The 17,322-nt window shown below is 42.4% G+C and overlaps 1 protein-coding gene across 3 annotated transcripts; it reads right to left on the bottom strand.

The window, feature by feature from the left end:
• Window positions 1-2,566: 2,566 nt before the first annotated feature.
• Window positions 2,567-13,410, bottom strand: cUnh12orf43 (chromosome Un C12orf43 homolog). 3 transcript variants are annotated; one of them, XM_083645146.1, is made up of 7 exons: window positions 13,298-13,410; window positions 12,583-12,613; window positions 8,917-9,015; window positions 8,701-8,780; window positions 7,342-7,429; window positions 4,129-4,255; window positions 2,567-4,080 (listed from the first exon to the last, which is right to left on the bottom strand). In XM_083645146.1, exons 1-7 carry the CDS (start codon window positions 13,395-13,397, stop codon window positions 3,862-3,864), a joined length of 744 nt encoding a protein of 247 aa, XP_083501272.1. In that variant the 5' UTR covers window positions 13,398-13,410; the 3' UTR covers window positions 2,567-3,861. The 3 variants fall into 3 exon arrangements, with proteins under 3 accessions (XP_083501272.1, XP_083501271.1, XP_083501273.1); XM_083645145.1 differs by having other exon boundaries at window positions 2,567-4,255; XM_083645147.1 differs by having other exon boundaries at window positions 2,567-4,255; window positions 8,701-8,769.
• Window positions 13,411-17,322: the final 3,912 nt, after the last annotated feature.

Here is a 17,322-nt window from a genome sequence, read left to right as displayed (position 1 = left end):
ATGGACCGCATCACCAGGAAGGCGGTGGAGCTGGACCTGCTGCACGGCAGGAGCCCCAACTCTGAGGCCATCTCCATGACCTCACAGGCCTCGGCTGACGACAAGACCCAGGACCAGATGGGAGAAATAGCTGGAAATAGCTGGTGTGGCGGAGGTGACCATTAGATAGTCGTACTGACTCATGTAGCCGCGCACCACAGACCTCTTCCCTCCAGACTCCAGATTTGACCAGGGGCGGCTCTAGGCACAGGCCATATACTGTAGCTCTAGGCACAGGCCATATACTGTAGCTCTAGGCACAGGCCATATACTGTAGCTCTAGGCACAGGCCATATACTGTAGCTCTAGGCACAGGCCATATACTGTAGCTCTAGGCACAGGCCATATAGCTCTAGGCACTCGCCTAGGGCGCTGCGGTCACCAGGGGGCGCTGCACTGGTTGGATGCGTAACGGACGATATTACTGTCTCTCAGAGGCTAGGCTGCTCGTTTTTAAAGCTACAGTGAAGCTACTGGTGTCATATGAAACTAGAAGTCCTAATGCATCCAGTGGTTAAATGTTATGCTAGCTTGTCAGGAAGGAGGCTAAATAGTCCTCCAAAGTTATGCTAAATTTTGGCGAGGGAAAAACTGGCATGGCCATTTCAAAGGGGTCAAACCCCCCCCCCCCTCCAATCAATTCTCGAGTTGTCAAAAATGGTTAAATCTTGCACCAAATCTGTGTAACAAATGGTATCAACCCAGATATTGCTGCAAAAAATGTGACATGGCTGTCGACAAACTGCCCCAACTGTGAAGATGCTCTGCATACAGTGACCTCTGCTGTACTTATAGGATTATATTATTTTGTCTTTTTCTTTATTTCCCTCCTAACTTCAGCTTTTGTTGAGTCACTCTTGCAGGAATACAGAGGACACATTCCAATGCTTAAACATTTGACAGATTGCAGACTGTACTTACAGTATTTCATTTGAGTGTATATATATATCTCTCTCATGTATATATGTCAAAGTGAGAAAATGTAATTGGTGTTTGCAATTCTAGGCTGGTTCTCATACTGTATTCACTGTATATATATTTCCTTTTGTAGAAAAAATGGCCAGGTTATATTTTGTTCTGTATACACGATATTATTTCTTATATTTATAAGATTATATTCACATTATTTCTGTATATATTTTGTTCTGTATACATTATAGTTTATTTTTGTTGGAAAAAATGGCCAGGTTATATTTTGTTCTGTATACATTGTGTATATATTATTTCTCACATTATATTCATATTATTTCTGTATATATTTTGTTCTGTATACACAATGTATATATATTGTTTAAGATTAAATCTTTGGTTACTTAAAATATTTGTCTCTACTTTGATCTTTGATAGACTTCAATATCCCTTGAGAGAAGACCTCCTTTACAAACAAAGGCCTTCTTGTCTTCTGCTAGATATTTGGATGTATAAAGACTGATGTTTGACATAAAGAAGTGGTTCATCCTCTGGGTTACCTCTGATCATCAAGGTGTAGCCGAGGCCAAAAGCCAAATATGATTCAAAATGCTGAAGTATCCCATAACGATGTGTTCATTGGCAACAGCAGCCTACAAATAAAAACAATCCCAGATTTAATATTTGCCCTATAACTTCTAGGAATGGGACAAACATTGCAAATTAGCTTTAGGCTAGAAATGTGATATATGACAGAAGACCATTTCCTGTGAAATCATAGAATCTAGTTCTATGTTTGTGCCCTGAATAGATTTTTTCCCTAATTTAAATTTCATTTAGTGTTTATTTGTATAGGGACTCCCCATACAAATAAACACTAAATTAAATTATATATATATATATATATATACACATAGATACATATGTATACTGTACATACACAAGTTGTGGAGGTTGGGTACTCCCTCAGAAGAAGCCTACCAGTCTACAGTGACCTGAAACCTTCTTACTACCTATTGTCTATCTTCTTACCTGTTTACCCCTGACATGACTTTTAACCAGTTCAACCAGCATCTCCAGCAGATGACCATCACATTGCCTGTAGTAGCAGGGGTGTCCCACATCTCACACAAACACTTTTCACGTTATTTTCCAGAATAAGTTTCTTAATGTCTTTCTTCACTGTGCAGCTCATGAGAAAGCCAGCGGTGAAGAAGTTACCCAGAGAGCCACTCAACCGCAGCCTTGAAACTCAAGTCTCTCCTGGGTCCAGAGTTCCTCAAACTGCAGCCTGACTCCAAGCTGGAGAAAGCAGACATCCCCAGGGCCCGGTTGATCAAAAGGGTTCATCCGGATAAGACTGATCCGGATTTGGAAATCCTATTTTTTGCTATCCAGGATCACGTAATCCATCTTATTTTTGTGCTGGTTTTCTCAAAGCAACGTCGGATTGGATTACTCTGATCCGGATACAAACTTTTCAGGATTACCAAATCCAGATAACCAGTGCTCGAAATGGGATCGGCTATCACAATGTAGGCTACTAGCTATGTAAAGAACAGGTAGAATAGCCAGCTTGGATTTTGGGGGGGGGGGGGGGGGGCATTTCTGCCTTTATTTTAGATAGGCCAGTAGGCAGACAGGAAAGGTGAGGATAGAGAGAGGGGATGACATCTGGTAAAGGACCTTGGGTCGGATTCGTGAAGAAACCTAGATATTTAAAAGTCAAAACATTTTGAAGTTGCGAGGTGTGAATAGAGGTAAAACTATGCGTTTGTTTTATATTTAGTAAAAAAAAATCATCAACTTCGTTTTCTCCGGATTTAAAACTAGTTTTAGTTGCTGAAGTTGTTTCTATTTCCTTAAAGGGATACTCTACTTTTTTGGAAGTTTAGCTCATTTGCCACATCCCCCCCCACATAACCAAGATACACCATATGCCTTACCGGCACTGTCCGCTCAGTTTACAGTGAGCTACAGTTGTGAAGTTAGTAATTATCGCCATAGAATGGAGGCTAATGGTACAGCTGTTAAAAATCGGCCAAAACACACATCTCACGGCGCCAAAATACATGTTGTGCTTCGGGTACTCGCGCAGTCAGCGCCGGCGATTTCGCTCGAGCATAATTTGCGTTTTAGGCCATGTTCACATTACAGGCAAATCTGATTTGCTGCTAAAGTCATTAATCATCATTCTCTTGATTGGTTTCCCAAATCGGATTTGGGAGTGTGTCCGCACTGCCACAAATCTGATTTGGGCAAGTGTTCCAAGTCGGATTTGTGTGTCCAGTGTCAGACTTCCATATGTGGTTTGCGACAAGTGACACAAATCAGACTTGGAGCGTCCAGACTCATAAAACCAATCTGGATAGAATCATTAATAGTTCATTAAAGTTCACAAATCAGATTTGGCCTCCTAGTCTGAACATGGCCAAGTGTTTGTTGAAAAGGCAGCTATGCCACCGCCGTTTAGGACGATCAGTACGATTTAGATTATAGCCATCAATTGAAATGTCATTATCACAAATAGATTTGTTTAACCAAGTCTCGGAAATTACAATTACATCGGCATCGGTTGTCTGCGCCCAGATTCGAACAAAATCTATTTTTGGCAAGAGACTTCGGACATTTAGATGAATAATGCCAAGACCAGATCTGGCATTGAAGTCAGAAGGTGTCCGAATCAAATCAGAACCAGAACCAGGGTTCGGGTGGACATTACCAGATAACAGCAGCAACACAATCATGCATCTTAATTTTGCCATTTTAGGGGGAAAATACACTTTGAATTAACATCGGAGCATAGGGTGGAGTAGAACAGTGAGTCCGTGGTTGTAGTGAAATATGTTTATGAAATATGAATGAGAGCTTAGTCAGAAGAGTCAGTTCAAGGCTCCTCCCCTCTGAACTTCCTCACAGCTCTTCCCGTTTCTTTTTCCGTTTGACTTTGGCCTGTGTGCTGCTCCCCTCCTCTGAGAGCACATTGTCACCATTACACCTTTCAGAGTGCATCTTCCTCAACGCCTGTTCACTCTCCTCTGGATTCCGCTTCCTCTTCTTCTTTCTCTTAGGAACAGCATTCTCCTCTTGCTCTTCTTCTGCACGTCTCTTCTTCTTCTTCTTCTTGGGCGCCTCGTGCGAGCGGGGAGGCTCTGTGGAGGCAGAGCAGAGCTTGGGCACCTCGTGCGAGCGGGGAGGCTCTGTGGAGGCAGAGCAGAGCGTGCTGGGCAGCAGAGACGAGGCTAAGAGATCTCTGACCGACACCGCCGCTTCCCTCAGCCGGCTCTCCTGCTCACTGTCGCTGTCACTGTGAGCAGTGGACAAAATGGACAAGATGGGACAAAAAAGCACACAAAAATACAGTTAAACGGATATAATATTGGATTGTTTTTTGCAGATATCCGATATGCCGATATTTTCCAGCTCTTGGCTTCGGATTGCCGATGCCGATTTATACACAAATGTTTTTCCACCTAAATTTCCGAGAACAACTGGTCTCTCCTGTACAAGTTATTTGTATAGTCAAGTTAAAGTTGCATTCAGCAATGTTTTTGTGTTAAAATAAGTGTTAAATGGTAAGTGTTTGGTCAGTGACTTGAAACCACCAACCCCCCCGCTGTCCTCTATCTCTCACGGATGGCGGTATTGGATTCGGGGTGAAAAAATACATATAGTCCTATAGAGGCATCGCGATTGGACCTTCCGTTTCTCAGAAAATGTCAACTTTACTCTGATTGGATCAAAATTGGCGCCGACCTCAAACTATCCAATCAGAGAAAAGTTGACATTTTCTTGGAAACGGAAGGTCAGATCTCGATCCCTGTAAACTCTACGAGTTACGGTTGTGGAGATACGTCCGCCCTGCCTGCAGGACTACAGGAGAGAGATAGAGGACAGTGGGGGGTTGGGGGTTCCAACTTACTGACCAAACACTCTATTTCAGTGATTGCTGTCAGAATATATAGAGCCATTTAACACTTATTTGAACACAAAAACATCGCTGAATGCAGCTTTAAGTCAAGTCAAGTTGTATAGCCCTAATCCACAAGCATGTCACAAGCCATTTCTAAACATGAAGTCTGGAACATGGCCGGTATATCAGGGCAGGGTAGTTACAGTTTGACCCTTCTAGACATGAGTGATCGTTGTTTCTATACATAAGGTAGGACAGGGATGGGGATGTGTGCTGCACGCACAGGTCTCCATTTTGTTTTGTAACTCCTTTGTTACATCGCCCAAATGCCGCCGGTCAAAATAGTGGTCGCTCTAACGTTAAACGGTGGATGATTTTACAAGTGGCATTCAAGTCATATCTGACTGGTTTTCAATTTTTCTCTCCCCACAAAAGTTAGGCTGTATGTCTGGAATATATAATGCAACACCATCGCCCTCTTACATTTTCATATAAAAGACAGACAGGTCGGGAGGAAAATAAACCATTCAAGCCGTTTGCAGCACTTGAGGAAACCGTGAGTTTGCTCGTTTGATTTATTGATATGTGTGATTGCGTGAACGATTAATGAATACGTTAACATTAATAGCAGGCACTTATCACACAATAGCCTAATGCAGTAGTAGGCTATCATCTCCTTGTTGCATTTTTAAACTGGCAGATGGGGGGAAAGAAATGATTATTAAACTTTTACTTGTTTACTCACTAATTTGGCTCTCTTCCAAATAATCCAGCCACGTACTGTAACTACGTCCATTCATGAAATTATTCAATAGCAGCACGGGGACATTAATGGTCTGTAAAGTGCCATTTAACCACCCGCCCGCTCACGGCATGATCCGGAACATGAGCTGGGAGCTGCTAAACTACATGGCTCTGCCAGCCATGTGGACCTTGTACTCGGCCACTAGGGGCTCTGCCAGTGATGTGGACCTTGTACTCGGCCACTAGGGGCTCTGCCAGTGATGTGGACCTTGTACTCGGCCACTAGGGGCTCTGCCAGTGATGTGGACCTTGTACTCGGCCACTAGGGGCTCGGGTGGTAATGATCCGCGCGCTCACAGCAGATAATTGGTGCTAAACATGCAATTGGAGTAAGTTCTGGTTCTGATCAGGAGTTCACTGCATGTTTACAAATGGCTTCAGAGGGCTTTACAGAGAACATGTGAGGTGGTCTGCAAAAACCCTTCACATGGTGGCAATTTGACTTTTTCTTTTTGACATTTCCATTTATTAGAAACTCTCCTTGATATATAACGTTTTGAATGAGTGAAATAGCTCTCTCGCATCAAAAGTTATGACTATTTTAATCTGTTATGTGTCTAAAAGTAAAACGTGAGGAAAAATGGCTAAACAAATGGTTAAACACTCCACGACGTTGTATTTTATACAGTGGCATTCCACCAAAACCATGAAAATAAATATGTACTTTCTCTTTTGTTTTATGAAAACAATTATTCACCAAGATGTACTACAGAGTTGAAAGTCCCCTATACAGTGCCTGCACCTATACAGTGCCTTCCTCTTCAGTGCCTACTGCCCAGGTGGGGTATCTCGTCGTAAGGGCCTTTCTGTCTGTGTGGAGTTTGCATGTTCTCCCCGTGCTCCCCCAGGGGGGTTCCTCCGTATATAACCCCCCCCCCCCCCCCATTAAAAACATGCAGAAGATCAGATCGCCATCGTCATCCGACCAGTGACGACAACATCCGAAGTTGGTCCGCGGGCGCTGTACGAGAAAAGCGACCACTGCTCCTGGCCTGCCCCCCGGAGGAAAGGACAAGCCAGGATGGGTTAAATGCAGAGGACAAATTTCACCGGCCACCGTCAGCATGTGTGTGTTTGTGGCCCTCCGTGCATGTGTTGATGTGTAACCGTGTGACAATAAAGACGGGCTTGTCCGTCTGAAATCGTGTTTATCGTGTTTAAAAGAAACCAAATCACTCAAAATATCTGCAAAACTAATTTTCAACCTTCTTTGGCTCATTACCAACAATGTGTAGCAGTAACATGTGAAGGTTTCTGCAGGCACACCACACACGTCTAGCTACATCCAGCTAAGCACTAACAATAACCAGGGTGGACCAACCTTATATTAGAGAGAGGGAGGGAGGGGGGAGAGAAGGGGACAGAGTGGGGGGGGGGGGGAGAGAGAGAGGGGGAGAGAAGGGAGAGAGCAGGGGGAGGGATTCAACGCAATATTTGAGTCTGGGGAGAGACTAAAGCCCAATTTATGCTTCGTCTGCCGACACTTTTGAAACGGTCGCCGACAGAAATGAGGACTTGAGTCGACACTTTCTAATAAATATAAATTAAGCTTAACTCATCTAATCTAATCTCTGTAGTGGAATTAACAGATTATTATGCCTACTCTTATCATGATGGCCCACTGGCAGATGCAGACAATGATTTTCAAAATACGGTCTACACAAAAGAAGCAGAACCTTGAGCTGGGAATGGGCCGGCGCTTCACAGGGGGTGGAGGATCATCAGCTGTCTGTCCTGGGACCGATGTCGAAAACAGACGAAATCCTGAAAGAAAAACAAAACAAAATGGCCATTAAAGGAACAGCTCACCCTAAAATCCAAAATACATATATTCCCTCTCACCTGTAGTGCTATTTTATCCATCTATATCATTTTGTGTTAGTTGCCTCAGTTTTGGAGATATCGGCCGCAGAGTTTCTGCCTTCTCTCAAATACAATGGAACTGGATGGCACTCGGCTTGTGGTGCTCAAAGTGCCAAAGAAATACATTTGAAAAACTCAACAGCAATGTCTCTTTCCAGAAATCATGACCCTGTTAAACCACAGACCTTGTTATGAGCAGTTTCATGGAGGAACTATTTTCTTTTGACTGAACTACACCCGCTAGCTGCTAGCTAGTTCCTACATGAGACTGCAAAAGAAAATAGTTCCTACATGAAACTGCTCACTACAAAGTCTGTGCATTATATTGAGTAAGAAGGTCATGATTTCTGGAAAGAGACAATGTTGAGTTTTTCAAATGTATTTTTTTGGCACTTCGAGCACTACAAGCCAAGTGCCATCCAGTTCCATTGTATTCAAGAGAAGGCAGACATCTCTGCAGCCGATATCTCCAAAACTCAGGCAACTATCCCAAAACGATATAGACGGATAAATAGCACTACAGGTGAGAGGAAAAATATGTATTTTGGATTTTAGGGTGAGCTGTCCCTTTAAGCAACGAATGACAGCATCTTCTTTGACTGTATAGAGAGCCAAAGTGAAACATCACCTCCTGCTTTTCTCCCTGTACCAGCGCTGCAAAAAATATAAATGGCGGTGAACGGAGAATAAGGTTACTTTTTTGATCCCGTTTGAATTGTGCCACGTGGTGCCTACGTTAATTTTGTAAATTTAAAACATAACTTTGCATGGCAAGAAAGTCAGTTTGTCGTCAAACTGAAACGTAGGGGTTAGTTTCATATGAAAACTACATAGCTCGTGGAAGCTCGTGGCATGTCGCCGGTCTTTAGCTTTGCCGGTAGAGAAAGTGACATCACTTAAGCGACAGTGTATGTAGTCTTTCTGATTTATAACTTCTAGTGCAACAGTTTGGCGACAAACTGCAACTTTCTTGACATGCAAAGTTACGTTTTAAATTGACAAAATTGGCGTTGGCACCCCGTGGCCCAACGGGATAAAAAAAGTAACGTTATTCTCCGTCCACCGCCATTCATATTTTTCGCAGCACAGGTACAGGGAGAAAAGCAGGAAGTGACGTTACACTTTGGCTCTCTAATAAGAGCAGCAAGTACCAGCACAATTAGACACTTTACCTTCAACATCATCATCATCATCGCCACCGCGTGTTGATTCTGCGTGGGATGAAGTTCCCGGTTGCATCTCTGAAATGCAACTGCCGGTGCAGGTTAGAAGGATTTATCCATACATCAGCTGTGATTGTATGTGTGTCTATTCCAAACTTCATGACGAGACGATCATTTTGAAAGACTAAACATTCCAAAGTTAAAAAAAAAAAAGAAAAAAGGTACCTGTCAAGGAAATGTCCCAGCTTCTTGGCGACGTGTGAGCGAAACCCTTGGCTGACCTGCAGCTCATTGCCATCGTGTTCATGCTCGGACACAACAAGGCTGGTTTCACATGGACAGCATCATGACAACATTAAAAAACATCTTCCATGTCTCATATTCACATCATAATATCAAGCAGAGGGTTTCAAAGTAGGAGGCGGGCCTCCCCACGGGGGCTCCAAGCTCCACGTTTCAGGGGAGGCTCAGTGAATGGAAGTGAAGGAAAAAAATACATTAGTTATCACAAGGAGATCACATAGAATAGCCTAAATGTGTGTGATTTGGTTATAGTGATAGTTCAGAGATATGTCATTTGGGGGAATTTTACTGTTTTTCTCGTTTTTCTCACTTTCAGAGTCAGAAACTAATAAATGCCATCATCAGACAGACCTTCTTATGTATTTGGTGTAATCTGGAGTCAAACAGTAATATCAGGCTATCTTGGCTCATTTGTTGAGTGTCTGTGGGTCATGTGACTCATGTCAAATAACAATCATGATCCAATCGGCATCCAAGAATTGAGCGAGGGAGGCACCTTTTTCCAAGCTTTGTCTACGGGGAGGCCCACAGTCTGAGACTTTGAAAACCCCTGATATAAAGTATACATCTGATGCATCAATAACATTGTCAGTCTTTTACATGTTGTGATGGCTTGCTACATCATGTCGGCTTCCACATCCATTAAAAGATTGTGTGTGTGTGTGAGTGCGTGCTTGCTTGCGTGCGCGTGTGTATAGATCCTTTCCAAAAATTTGAAGATCATGGAAATACCATGGATGACCGTGGGCTTCACCGGATTGTCAAGCAAAGACAATTAAAAAATCTGGTGGAGATTCAGAGGGAGTGGACTGAGGCTGGAGTCAGTCATAACTGACAAGTAACTGCTGATTTTCTTCACACTATTCTAATTTCTTGAAATACTGTTTTGGGTGTTTTCTGGAGCTGTAGGCCAAAATTATGAAAAAGTGAAACAAATAAAGGCTAGAAATATTTCACTTTGTGTGTAATGAATCTATAATCTATGACAGTTTCACTTTTTGAAAGGAATTATGGAAAAAAACTAACTTTTCCATGATATTCAAATTTTTTGGAAAGGATCTGTATGGATCTGTATGGATATATATATATATATCCATAATCGTATCCTTAATCGGCCTCGGCTGGGTCTACTGGGCGAGGGTGTATGATGTTGATAGACCCGAAACACCCCACGACCCCAGTTAACATCACTGATGACGCGTCCCAGCGCATGCTGAAGCATTGTATCTTGAACCGTATGAGTATGGCTCCCATGGCCAGTGACACTTAGGAATAGTCTAGGTGACAACCAAGTATAGATTGGTGACAAGCTGGAGAGACAGTTGACGGCCGGAGAGACGGCACCCGGTACGGGATGGGTTTAGCACCCCAGCCTGGCTCTCTCGTGAGGGAGAAATCCACAAACGCTACGGATCAGCCTCCTGAAAAGCTGTATAAAGATCGGCGCGGCCTGGGGTCCTTCAGGCTAGAGCGAGGTGCTCGGCGCAGGTGAATGACGTGCAGCGCACAGGCCTCCCTGAGGCATCCTCTTTGTCTAGGCTGCGGCATAGTAGGATTGCCTTTTGGGAGGGTCTGGTGAGACGAAGGAGGAGCGCGGCCTGGATTAACCCACAGAGCCTTAGCCCTCCATGCACAGAAGGGTCTTTCAATGCTGCGGTGTAGCACTAGCTCTATTGCAGCGGATTGGGCATGATCAACCCTTCCGCGGGCAACGTTGCAGACAGAGTAGGAAGGCTGATCCGTGAGCGGCTGCTTCCGGGACGCGGGTCGGGGTCTTAATCGGCTGGGTCTACTGGGCGAGGGTGTATGATGTTGATAGACCCGAAACACCCCACGACCCCAGTTAACATCACTGATGACGTGTCCCAGCGCATGCTGAAGCATTGTATCTTGAACCGTATGTATATATATATATATATATATATATATATATATATATATATATATATAAGATTTGAGCTTTTGCGACAACCCTCCCACTCTCCTGGCCCCGTCTTGCAGGATCCCAGCCCCAACGTGACCCTACTACTGTACTTTGTGTATATATAAAATATATACACTCGTGCAGTAGTTAGGGTCACATAGCGTTCTCATAGGCAATAAGGGGGAAAGGCTGTTCAAAACACTCTCCTACCCGTCTCCGACGTCCGATTGCCGATCCGAAGATATATGATAGTCCTCCTACGGAAGCCAGTAATTTAGCCGGTGCTGTTAAAAATGATACTGCTGCGTGAAACAACTGTTTAAAAGCAGTCTTTCCACAGCTTGTGCTGAATTTACAGCAGGGTGTGTTTGATCTCACTATCATGGTGCACCGCTTACACGCGGCGAGCAAACAACACATGCAGTCACACGGAGACGGCGGCTCAGTCAGTGATCAACGCAAATCCAGCGCACCTGGGAAGCAAAACATGTCATGAAATACTCAAACTCCCAATGTTCTCCTCTCCTAAATACGGCAATCGGACGTCGGAGACGGGTAGGAGAGCGTTTTTAACAGCCTTTCCCCCTTATTGAGTATGAGAACGCTATGTGACCCTAACTACTGCACGAGTGTATATATTTTATATATACACAAAGTACAGTAGTAGGGTCACGTTGGGGCTAGCAGGAGCCTGGTGTTGGGGTTGTTAGGCTGATTGGGTGCACCTGGGCCCAGTGCACTCAGAGACTTCAGACCATTCAGTTTCTCCCTCCTCACTGAGGCATCTTTTGTTCTGTTGGTTTAATGTAGTTTGTGTTGTCTAGTTATTATTTTTAGTTCATAAAATATTGTTTCAGGTGTGTGTTAACTTACAACCTGGCTCAAGGAAGTAACAACTACACAACACAAACTACATTAAACAAATGGACAGAATAAAAGGTGCATACATCGGTGAGGACTGGATGGAGAGAGACTGAATGTTCTTTATAGGTCTTCTTAAGCCCAGTGAGTACACCAGGCCCAGGTGTTCCCAATCAGACCCCAACACCACCAGGCTCCTGGAAGACAGGGCCAGGAGAGAGGGAGGGTCATCACAAAAGATGAAATCTTCAGATGGGGAGCCTGGGACAAAATATTACCAAGCGGGGGTCTATGGTCTAATTGTGTCAGTTTAGGCCAGGGGTCGTTGACGTGAAAAAGTTTGAGAAGCACTGATCTAGATCAGTGCTTCTCAAATGGGGGTCCGGGGACCCCCAGGGGTCCGTGGCACTTTGCCAGGGGGGCCGGGGAAAGTTTTCAGGAAAATACAAATAAAAACATTTTTGTTTTGTTTTGCGAAAGCTTCATAATTCAATGAAAATATGTTATGCTTTAAATCTAAAATGGTTCATGGATTACATTATAATCTAACAAACCGATTAATTTAGAAGTCAAGCACGTTACCGTGGAAACAATTAAGCTTAGCCCAAAATCACAAATCAGAATGAGGGGGTCCCCGGTATATTTTCTATCTTGTAAGGGGTCCTTGGCTGAAAAACATTTGAGAACCACTGATCTAGATACTGTGAGGGCAACTCACAATACAAGATGATGTTATTGATGAAGATCTGTGGATGAAGCTACCTTTAGATTAGAAGGGATCAAGATGTGATTAGTTAACTCACCGTCGTGATTGTGTGCCGTTGGTCTTCCTGTCTGAAATGAACACATAGAACAGCAGTCAATTTAAAATGCAGAGTTTAATTGTATGCTTAATAAGGAATGTTATTTGCACCTGTATGTCAAATACGCAGAATTTTAAATGTTTAAGCACGTCTAAAGTATGCACACGACATGTGCACCTATGTGCAGTGAATATGCCACTGTCTCTGACTTGTCTTATCACTATACTGCCTTATTGCTTGTTGTGTCTCTTGTTGTTTTTGCACTCATATGCCTTGTTATATTTGTACTATTTGCACTATGTTGTAAACGGAGTCCACAGCACACGAATTTCACACGTGATACTTGTACCATGGAGTGACAATAAAAATCTTGAATCTTGAATCATGGTGGAGTGTAGTTACTGGAGTGTATTTTTTAATACTTGAATGGACTAGCTAATTCCTTTACAGGCAACATTTATGCTGGTTTTGTTAGGTTTGGTTACATTAAGAATATGTAGTAATTCAGTTAAAATAATGCATTTTATTATGTTTGAGTGAGCCAGACAGTCAATATGCAGCACCAACCAACCAGTTACACACTTATGTACATGGAGGCTGAGTCTCGCGACGAGGCTAGCGTAGCGCTAGCTATTGCTTGCTAATATTGTGTCTATCGAGGCTATTTGCTATTTCTACTGTAGTGAAACGTTGACTTCAAAACGTTGTAGCCTACCTGTCGCCTTGTCAGGCCGTGTGTCCCAAACTGCCTCCTTACATCTCTGAAGAGCTTCATCCTCACTGCTGCTGCTGCTGGAGTCACAAACAGCAGCCATCCTTCCAGCGGGGGCCGCCATGACACACACACGTGCCGCGTTGGTGTTTCCTGTTTTTCAGCTAAGGATTGTGGGTAATGTAGTCTGCCCGCCAGGGCGAAGTAGATTTAAAGGCATATCCCACCCAAATAGGCTAGCTACTACTTCTGCCCAAATAATCATGTGCAGGAACCCTGACTGCTGCAAGAGGCTGAAACACTGCTGTTCTCTTTCAGGCACCAGAACAGTTCAATTCATTACATCAATTATCATATTAATCAATGTTATTATATCACTAATTAATTAATTTCAAGTAATAAATAAAGTGATCTCTGAAATAGCAGTGTAGCCTCACATTTGTATCCAATTTCAGTAAAGGCAGTGATTGGTCTTTTCGAACCATTCAATATGTCTTCTTCAAATGTGATACTGTCTTGTAATGCTAACCCTGATAATGTTTCACCCATTGAAAATGGGAATAATTCACTTTGAAATAAATGTTTGAAATAAATGTTGACTTCACCCTATGGGGACAGACTGAAACGATTGGACAAAGTCATCTAAATAATTTGGCGAAATTCAGATCAAGTGCATCGAACTATTCCTCATTTTGTTGTGGGCCCCTTGGAGATCATTAAAGCAGTGGTTCTCAAATGGGGGTCCGGGGGACGGGTCCTTGAGGGGGTTCCAGGGGGTCCCCAGCCAAAAGGGGGGTCATTTATTTTAGCTATAATTCCATTCATAAGTAACACAATGACTATTTTGGTCATGGGTTTTATACACTTTCTGTAATAAAACATCTAAAAGCATCAATCTTATCATATGGGGGACCATGGGACAAAATCCTATCAAATGGGGGTCCGTGGTTTAATTTTGGTCAGTTTAGGGGTCCTTCACGTGAAAAAAATGTGAGAACCACTGCATTAAAGCAGTGGTTCTCAAATGGGGGTCCGTGGCACTTTGCCAGGGGGTCCGTGAAAAGTTTTCAAGTAATTTATTTTTTAATTAAAAAATAAAATGCTACATGTGAATTATTCTTTCTCAAACTACTTTCTACATGGTGCTAGTCTATCAAAATATCTTGGCTGTCATTGATTGTGTTGCATAGTGGTTTTCTGTACTGTTGACAAATTGTGATATTGTAAGTCGCTTTGGACAAAACAAAAGTGTCTGCTAAATGACGTAATGTAAATGTAATGTAATAAAAAAATATATATATATGTTTTTTTTTGCAAAATCTTCATAGTTCAATGAAAATAGTTTATGCTTTAAATCTAAAATGGTTCATGGATTACATTCTAATAACAAACCTATCAAATTAAAAGTCAAGCACGTTACCATGGAAACAATTAAGCTTAGCCCAAAATCACAAATCAGAATGAGGGGGTCCCCAGTATATTTTCTATCTTGTAAGGGGTCCTTGGCTGAAAAACATTTGAGAACCTCTGCATTAAAGGACCTGTTGGCCCCAGACCCAACTTTGAGAACCACTGGCCTGCCTTTACTGGCACAAGCCTACTGTCTGGACAAATGAAGGCGGCCAGACTCTGGTCTTTCTCATTCGGCCAAACAGCCCTGGATGCCTGATTGAATGTGCAAACGGATGAACACAGATCACACTTTGGTACCAAAACAGAATTTATTTGCGTAATCAGACTAGAAGTGAGGAAGCTCACTAGTCATAACTATAGACATTTGAACTGAAAAAAGAAAAACGTGAACGGACACAAAAAGGGACCATTTTAAAAGAAATTATGGCTTTGGTTAAATAACATTCTACTAAAATGATTTGAAAAGACAATTGTTACAAGATCTCTTAAATAGAAGGAGAAAAGATCGAAGGCTCTGGAATTCCCTGAACAAGACAAAGGCCCAATACCTATTACATGACACGATTAACAATGTACTAAAGCTGTATAGAGACCCAAGCCCGGTGGTCATACAGTAGGTGTTACTCAGACCCAAGCCCGGTGGTCATACAGTAGGTGTTACTCAGACCCAAGCCCGGTGGTCATACAGTAGGTGTTACTCAGATGCTGAGGGAAATGACTCTTCTTAGTCCTTGGATTGATTCTAAAAGACCACCAGGCTTTCATTTCAACATTTCTTCAGTGGACAGACTACAAATATGAAAAGATCATCCTGGACTAACTAATGTGTCATCAGTATTATGCTGGTTTTGCCAGTGTTAAAAAAAGACGTTGCATTGATACAATGGCCCAGACAGCCTGTTACTTAGAAAAAGACGCTGAAATACAAAGTTGAACTTTGTTCATCCACAATTGCATAGTATTCATGGGATCACACATACAAATGCACATTTTATGGGTTTTCTTTGTGCATTATAGATTATAGAACATTCATCAGCTTCTCAATACAGTAATGACAGACTTGAAAAACACCAAAGTATCTTAGCGATGTCTTACCAGAGGACCCCTCTCTCTCTCTCTCTGAATGAGTGGTTATTAAACAGATGCAATGCTTTGCTTACAATGTGGTTGCATCAAATATTTACAAGAAGGTTTCAGGATGTAGTCAGTGGGGAATTATGCTGGTGGCAACCTCAGGGACAGTAAAGCTAGTGTGATCTGTGTGAGGTTCTTCTTACTACAATACACTCCCAATGTCATATAAAGATGTAGCGACACATGTTAGGTTTCTCACAGTAGCAGCACTCCTTTTGCTTGTCCAATCCACGTTAAGAGGATTTGCGCACTGAACTTGTGATGCACGACAGCCAATCAGGGTGAGCCGTTTGATGGCAGAGTGCATATAAGCAGCAGCTGCCTGCAGGTAAAAAAAACAGGTAACGTCTCGTTTGTAACTAGTAACTTTGCTTTAGTAAGCGTTTGCGCTGATATGCTGGCACTATTTGTTAAAACACAGACTCTTTATGTGGGAGTGTTTACTGTCTGTTTCGAGGCTGAATGAGTGATTCAGTTCGTAAAAGTCTGAAGACACCACCATACACTTCACACGTACAAAAATACATGTGAATGCTGACTCAGCCCATTTCCAGTCAATGCTACAATGACATCATGAGTTTATTTGTTCTGCTTTACAAAATGATGTCATGAGTTCATCTTATCTGTTCTACTTTACAATGACGTCATGAGTTTATCTGTTTCTGCTTTACAAAATTACATGAGTTCATCTTATCTGTTCTACTTTAAAATGATGTCATGAGTTTATCTGTTCTGCTTTACAAAATTACATGATGAGTTCATCTATCTGTTCAACTTTACAATGACGTCATGAGTTTATCTGTTCTGCTTTACAAAATGACGTCATATCATGAGTTCATCTATCTGTTCTACTGCTTTACTAAATGACGTCATGAGTTCATCTTATCTGTTCTACTTTACAATGAGGTCATGAGTTTATCTGTTCTGCTTTACAAAATGATGTCATATCTGTTCTGCTTTACAAAATGATGTCATATCTGTTCTGCTTTACAAAATGATGTCATATCTGTTCTGCTTTACAAAAAAAAAGTCTCCAAAGCCTTTCCCCTTCAGCAGTTGTAAAAAGGCTTTTCATTGTATGGTTCAAAAACAACAGGTCACCTGCTCCCTGCTATATTCTTTTGAATTCTATATGGTTTCCTACAGACACACTCAACCAGTGAGCAACAACCTCAAAACACACATAGTATTTCATGTGTTCCTACAGTGTTCAGTAAGATTTTACCCCCATTCATAAAGCAAAGATCAACTAATAATTTTTAAAAACACAATGTTGTGAGAATCAGAGAAAAGCACGACAGGTTTTGGCCTGTAGAAACTGATTGGGGGGGAAAAGCGTCATCTGCATGTCGCTGCTGTTGTGGACAAACCTTGTAGCTTCAGTTTTTGGTGATTTTCATGTTTTGACTAGAACTGCAGATTGTCATGGTCCTTTCAAAGTTTGAACAATGTGCACCAGCCTTGGGCCCATAAAGCCATTC

This window comes from Poromitra crassiceps, assembly GCF_964638095.1.
Source record: "Poromitra crassiceps genome assembly, chromosome: 10".
Classification (NCBI taxonomy): Eukaryota; Metazoa; Chordata; class Actinopteri; order Beryciformes; family Melamphaidae; genus Poromitra; species Poromitra crassiceps.
This window is presented reverse-complemented; position numbering and strand designations above follow the sequence as displayed.